Source organism: Oncorhynchus mykiss, chromosome 7 (genome assembly GCF_057628025.1).
Source record: "Oncorhynchus mykiss isolate SJ-2025 chromosome 7, ASM5762802v1, whole genome shotgun sequence".
NCBI classification, from domain to species: domain Eukaryota; kingdom Metazoa; phylum Chordata; class Actinopteri; order Salmoniformes; family Salmonidae; genus Oncorhynchus; species Oncorhynchus mykiss.
Genome location: NC_143028.1, coordinates 62,088,961 through 62,096,522, shown reverse-complemented (window position 1 = coordinate 62,096,522; position 7,562 = coordinate 62,088,961). Strand labels below are relative to the sequence as shown.

The window sequence follows — 7,562 nt, the reverse complement described above, 5'->3', positions numbered from 1 at the left end:
CTGGATTTTGGCGTCACAACAGGAGTTAAGTTTATTCCGGGTCGATACTGAACAATATATATAGTCTCTGGGGCCTCGCAGATCATCTGAAAATTATGATCATTTTTTCCCAACACACGTACGGTGTGCCACAAGTGCATGAAGCTAAAGGTAGGCTATAGTATGCAATATCTAGTGCTTCTGTGATTCTTGGAGAATATAGGCTTGTAAATAACTAATAATACAACTGTGAATTTGTTTTATTCGTAATCAAACGTATAACTACAAAATGTGGTTAAAATGATGATGATGATCTCATGGACTGTGAGTACTCACACTCATAGCCCAACATTTCTCCAGCCCCAGCCCTCATTTGTACAGCAAATCGGTGCAGGACATCATTTTGGCTGAAAAAGCACTGAACTAATTCAGGATTGTGGCATTAAAGAAATCGTCTCAAACTCATGAACTGTCACTCTTTACATCCATAGCAATGACTTTAAGGTTGCATTTCTCCAGCTGCCATTTTGCTGAAACTCAAACTTCATGTTGTGACTTTAAATTGACTATTTGTTATCCTTATTTTTTGTTTAGACTATTTCAGGTGGAGAGATGGACAAAGTTGGATCCACAAGAAAGGTTTTGCAGACCATGAAGGAACCATATATTCCTTTTATCTGATAAGAATGGAACTCTCCTGATATTCTATAGCATACTCATTATTAGGCATGTTATTCTTTTACACCCTATTTGTTATGTTCTAAAGAGCTGTTCCACTTTTAAGATAAACATATGTGTTTAAGGCTGATGACACAATGAACACTAAGTCAATACCAAAGTGTGTTTCTCTTATTTGTGTTGCTACATAAGCCCTTCCATTACTCATAAAACACCACTGCTACCTTACTAGCTACTCTCTGGTCAGAAAACTGTTTTAACAGTAAATCTGATTTAACAGAAACACACGGACATTTACATGAGGCCAATATTTGATTGTTGTACTTTACACCATTTGTTCACTAAGTCTGCTTGTGACAATAAAAAGATTAGGAGCAATGGAGTATGTTTTTGTTTTGGTCACTTTAAGGTCAAACTAGGTGAACTATCTCCTTAAGCTGTTCATAAGTCACCATAAGTCACCATAAGTCACCATAAGTCACCATATACTTCAAGGTGTAGGCCTTTATTTCATTACTTGAAATGGCTAATGAGTGTCTGAAAATCTCAGAGGCTAATGAGTGTACAGTATATGCTGTGATTTCTTACATTACTTAAGTTATTTCTAACAGGTTGTCCATGCAGAAATAAACATTGTGAACTCAATTGATGAGGTTAAGCTTGCCTTGTGTAATCACATGGGATATTTTTACATATGCTCTGCAAGCCTATGTGTCTAGATTACACTAATCTTGCATAAATAGTGGAACAGGATAGGGATAATACTATGCCACTAAAGAACTATAGCCTTTATTATGGAGTGGCACACTAGAACTACGGCAAGGTAGTAATAGAATGGTATTTAAAGTGATAGTTCAGCTCCATGAGTTATAGTGTGATAAATGTGTAGATATCTATAACCAAGGTAGTGGGAATGTAGAGGGGCAATTCACTGCATTTTAACCTCAAATCCATCAGACCTGGGTTCAAATACTATTTACTGTATTTGAATTAGTATCAAATAGTTTTCGAAAAAAGTATTTGACAAAGTTTCTTTGAAAATACAAATAGTTTAGTATTGGAATGTATTTGAAAATATTTTAAATAATTGCTTAAGCAACATTAGCAAGTTCAAAATGAGTTCAGACAGGATCAACAGTGGGTCAACATGGATCTCCGAAGGAAAGACATCAGCAACAGTGGGTGGAATTGAAATCATGAAGCGTGAGTTGATTAGTCCCATGTGGCTCTGTTAGTAGAGCATGGTGCTTGCCATGCCAGGCTGTGGTTATGATCCCCCATGGGGGAATAGTAGGAAAATGTATGCACTCACTACTGTAAGATGCTCTGGATAGAAGTGTTTTCTGAATGCCAGGATATGTACACTGAGTATAAAGAACACCTACTCTTTCCATGACATAGACTGAGAATATTAGGAAGATTCCTATGTTTGGTACACAAAGTGTATATTGACTAGATACTCTAAGGGACGCTCTAACAATGACAATACATGTATTTTAAAAAGGAAGGCAGTTGGGAGGCAAAATCAGATGGGATCATTCTAAACAATGAGAAAGCAGATATGCATGTGAACTAGTTAACGCAGCCACAAAGTCAGAATTGGCTAGCCTATATTAGGAATGTGTAGAATATGCAGCATTAGTGCTAATCATCTGGACTAGAAATCAGTAAACAAATGTAAATGACCAACAAAAAGTAATAGTTTCATGCATGTATTTATCTAGTACTAGATTTATTTATAAAATACTGTATACACAGGAAATGATGACAACAAAATAATTGCTGGCCTCGCCATAAAATAAAAATACAATTTCATCATCCATCAAGACAAACATTAGAGCTGTTCTGAAAGCCTGAGGCTCATCCATTTGTTACCACCTATAAGAGGGAAATCAGCTGTTTCTTTTGGACGAGTATAATGTATGTCAAGTCAATTCTCAACTACATTAAGTGGCACAGTCTGTGAGCGTAGAGAGAACAACAGAGCCCAATCATTACAGGTCAGTACAGTTTAATGTCCATTTGGTGAAAGTAGTGTGTCTTCAAAAGCAGTCCATGTAGAGCATCAGACAAGGGTAGAAATCAGAGGGCAGGAAGTGCAGCATGAGGGAAGTCTCTATGCAGGGCCCACAGAAGACACTTCTGTCTTGCTTGTTGACACAGAAGTCTCATCCTCAGGGGCTGCTATGCCTACAGCAGCCAGCATGCAGTTACGGAACTGTAGAGAGAGAGCGAGACCACAATGTCAGAGATGGAAGAGTCAAGATGCTATAGTACTAGCACAGACAGTAGAAATTACTTTTATGATATAAGTAGGCTTATGTTGTTGGGAAAGGAAAGACCAAAATCCCATGTTACCAACCTGTTTGTTCATCAGCACATAGATGACTGGGTTGAAGATGGCTGAGCTCTTTGAGAAGAAGGCTGGGACAGCCATGAACAGGGCAGTGAACGCAGCTCCTTTGTTGAAGAAGATCCAAGCAGCAACAGAGGCATAGGGGGTCCAGGCAATCAGAAAACCCATAACCATCAGGAGGCACATACGTGTCACTTCCTTCTCAGCTTTCTGGGTGGATGCTGAGTCCTGCTGGGAAGCTGCCGCCTGAAAATGAAGAGAAGCAAGATAAATGCTTGTGTGACTTATTAGAAATCATATCCTTAGCATAAGAATCCAAATGCTATGACTTTGTGGGTCTGCTAGTTACATTTTCTGTGTCTAAGAACCACATACCGCCTTGACTGTGAGGACAAGGCTTCCATAAGTGAAGGCAATGATGAAGACTGGAACCATGAAGTGGCAGACAAACATGTATATGACATATGAGTCATTGTTGTAGCCTGGACTCAGAGTATAGTAGTCAGGTCCACATGAACACTGCATGCCCTCAGGGATGTATCTATGAGGGAAATTCAGTTGATGAGACAGTTTTAGATTATACATTATGAGAAGATCATCAGTGTTAACCTTGACTAACAACCAAAATCTCTACAGTAAATATATCGGTATGTCGACAAAACAAAATACACGAGGCAAGGTGGGATCTTTTTGTGTCTGTATAATTAATTATATGAAGAAATGTCAGTGGAAAAGCTTTTACAAGCAAATATTTATATAACAACTATCAAAGTAAACTTGGAGTCACGCAATTTACATGTTGTGTGGTCCCCTCCACTATGACTCATCGCTAAAGCATGCACTTTATTAGGTAACAGATTCAATAAATGATGATGAACTTCTGAGGGTGGTGAAAGTGCAAAGTGATGAGCATGATGCTTCTTTCCAATAAATAGCAAAGGTCTTATTCTGGTGACATGATAATTGATGCTAAGGCTGCCATTTGACAAATAATAATAATCTCATCATTTAGGCCATATGTGTGCTCTAGCCAACTGCGTGCCAATACCACTCATTATGTGACACATTTTTTTTGCGAAAACCATCAGCAGAGTTGAAAATGCGATGGAAACCCATTTAACTTGTATTTTGTTTATTAAGGAAACATGGAATTTAACCGCAAAAGGTATTTTATGTGAACTTCGTCATCCCGCAGAACCTTATATCTGCAACAAGTCAATTTGATGGAAATCCATCACTGGTGGGGAAATGTGTGTATTGTTTTAATGCAGATGTTAGAATATTCACATGGAAATCTGTCACCAATTGGATGGAAACCTAGCTAATGTCACTAAAATGCAATAACACAAAAAAGCCAACAACATTTGCTAGAGAATACCATGATTGACCAAATGCATTATATGTGTGATGCATTGTATTAAACCTAACCCATTATTGTCTTTACATCATTGTTTGATCTCATCTCATAGACATTACACCTGAATTTATAATGAGTGTGTAATTGATGTGATTAAAAGATCAGACAATTATATGAATTGCAAATTGCAACGTAAGGGGATGGTTTCTCTTAAGCCTTTTACTGGATTAGAAAGCATGGTCAATAAAGAGTCTCTATTGAAATAGATTTTTAGTCCAGGACTAAGCTTAATCTGTGTCAGATAAATGTAGGATCTTTGTGTTTTACTTTTATATCATATTACATGCACTGTACCTGGACCAGCCAACCAGTGGGGGAACAGCGCAGGTGGCAGCCATCACCCAGGTGAATCCAACACCAGCACCAGCATGGGCGACACTGAATTTGAAGCTGCCCATGGGCTTGCAGACCACAATGTATCTCTCAATTGCCAGCACCACCAGAGACCACAGAGCCACCTGACCTTGAATTGAGAATAGGAAAGGGAAGAGATTTGTTTTTGCTTGTCCTGCATTTGTTAGGCAAAAGAGGTTGGAGCATGAAGATGCAAACTACAGAGAAGGGGATCTAATTGCTGCATAATATGGACTGTATGGAATCTTGGATCTTACGATACAATGACTATTATTTCATTAAATCTAAATTCTTTAATCTTGATTGAGACTGTCCAAGTATATTTGACAAAAATCTGATTGCATGCCCAATCCGTAAACTTTATTGAAACTACTTCTTCACATGTTAAACAATGAAGTCAAGAAAACTCTGTTGCTGTGAACACTAATTAACTAATGTACCATATGGGGAGAAGAATGGACAGCAGGAGAGTGAACCTTTATGCTCTCGCCAACTTCATTGCTGTCATTGTAATGCCAATTCAATAAGAAACAGACTGGCACCCATGCTAGCCAAAGTGAACAACCTGCACAAAAGATTTCTCACCTCCAAGTGTAGCCATGAATCCCTCAATGGCACAGCCCAATGGTCCCCAGATGAAGTAGCCATTGACAGCAGATGTAATGGTGATAGTGAATCCAAAGAGAACCATGATCAACCCAGCCAGAGCCAAATTGACCAGAATGAAGTTCAGAGGTTGCTGGAGCTTCTTGTTTGTGGCTGTGACATACAGGGTCAGACCGTTGATGGGGAATCCAAAACAGATCAGGAAGAACATGTAGACAGCAAGCAGATAGAATTGCCATGGATCCGCCAAGTAGTACTGAGGGTATAGAAAAGGACTCCTTACAAGCCCAGTCCTGTTGGACATGGGGATGTAGAAGTTGTTGCCCTCAGTGCCATTCATTTTGAGTAAATGGACAGGTGGTAAGGTGTAGAAAAAGTTGAGTAATTTGGTCAACCCTGTCTCTTTGGACGCAGCAGCTCTCTAATGCAAATGTTGTCTTGAGATTGATTTTATACAGTTTTGTGGAGGCTGCTTTCAGGGGATTTAAAATCTGTTAATTAGATTAGTCTGGGATTATGCGATTCAAAGTCTTACAGTTGACTAACCTCTGATTCCAGGGGATTTGGATATTTATTCATAGGCCTTTGAAGTGTCTATGATAGTACAAGTTGTAGAGACATTTCACAGGTTGGTATAAAAATAACAGAAAGGCTGTATATGCACCCAATTACCACCTATATTTTATTGATTTGCTTGTTTATTTGTTTGGCTGTTTTTGCACTCAGCACCCCAAAAACACAATAATTTCAAAACATTTAAATCACACTAAAATGTCAATTTACCTCAAAGGTCAATGTATAGACTTGTAGTTGAGTCAGAGATTGCACATTTTAATTTATAAACCCAATTATACATCTTATAAATAACTTCAGTCAAATATGTCCACTAAAATACTAATATGAAGTGAAAATATACAGCAACTAAGATTGCCTGTAGTCTGGGTTCTTTATGCTGTGGTTTGTTGAGCTGATAAATGTATATACAGTAGCCTATAAAAGCATTCACAACGTACAGTATGCAGCAAAAGTGGGCATAGCACTTTGGTGTTCTCAAATAAAATCTATATGTTATACTGTTATTCAATTCTGCCACATTGTGAGATGGGGGTAATATTATGTTCACTTGATAATATATAAAAAATATAATACCATTAATATATAATACAAAATAATATATACCAATTAGCACACCATTTTATCCAAAGCATCTTACAGTAGTGTGCAGACCTGGGTTCAAATACATGCATATTGTATGTCAAGTACATAAACTCAGCAAAAAAAGAAACGTTCTCTCACTGTAAACTACGTTTATTTTCAGCAAACTTAACATGTGTAAATATTTGTATGAACCTAACAAGATTCAACAACTGAGACATGAACTGAACATGTTCCACAGACATGTGACCAACACAAATTGAATAATGTGTCCCTGAACATAGGGGGGTCAAAATCAAAAACAGTCCGTATCTGATGTGGCCACCAGCTGCATTAAGTACTGCAGTGCATCTCCACCTCATGGACAGCATCAGATTTGCCAGTTCTTGCTGGGACATGTTACCCCACTCTTCTACAAGTTCCCAGGCATTTCTGGGGGAAATGGCCCTAGCTTTCACCCTCCGATCCAACAGGTCCCAGACGTGCTCAATGGGATTGAGATCTTCGCTGGCCATGGCAGAACACTGACATTCCTGTCTTGCAGGACATCACACACAGAACGAGCAGTATGGCTGGTGGCATTGTCATGCTGGAGGATAATATCAGGATGAGCTTGCAGGAAGGGTACCACATGAGGGAGGAGGATGTCTTCCCTGTAACGCACAGCATTGAGATTGCCTGCAATGGCAAAAGCTCAGTCCGATGATGCTGTGACACACCGCCCCAAACCATGATGAACCCTTCACCTCCAAATCAATCCCGCTCCATAGTACAGGCCTCGGTATAATGCAATTTTTTTCGACGGTAAACGAGAATCCGACCCATCACCCATGGTGAGACAAAACCGCGACTTGTCAGTGAAGAGCACTTTTTGCCAGTCCTGTCTGGTCCAGCGACGGTAGGTTTGTGCCCATAGGTGACGTTATTGCCGGTGATACCTGCCTTAAAACGGGCCTACAGGCCCTCAGTCCAGCCTCTCTCAGCCTATTGCGGACAGTCTGAGCATTGATGGAGGGA

The 7,562-nt window shown here is 39.2% G+C and overlaps 1 protein-coding gene across 1 annotated transcript; it reads right to left on the bottom strand.

Moving 5' to 3' along the window:
• Positions 1 to 2,356: 2,356 nt before the first annotated feature.
• Positions 2,357 to 5,827, bottom strand: LOC110528331 (green-sensitive opsin-3-like). The gene is made up of 5 exons (XM_021610316.3): positions 5,370 to 5,827; positions 4,725 to 4,893; positions 3,389 to 3,554; positions 3,020 to 3,259; positions 2,357 to 2,875 (listed from the first exon to the last, which is right to left on the bottom strand). Exons 1-5 carry the CDS (start codon positions 5,728 to 5,730, stop codon positions 2,774 to 2,776), a joined length of 1,038 nt encoding a protein of 345 aa, XP_021465991.1. The 5' UTR covers positions 5,731 to 5,827; the 3' UTR covers positions 2,357 to 2,773.
• Positions 5,828 to 7,562: the final 1,735 nt, after the last annotated feature.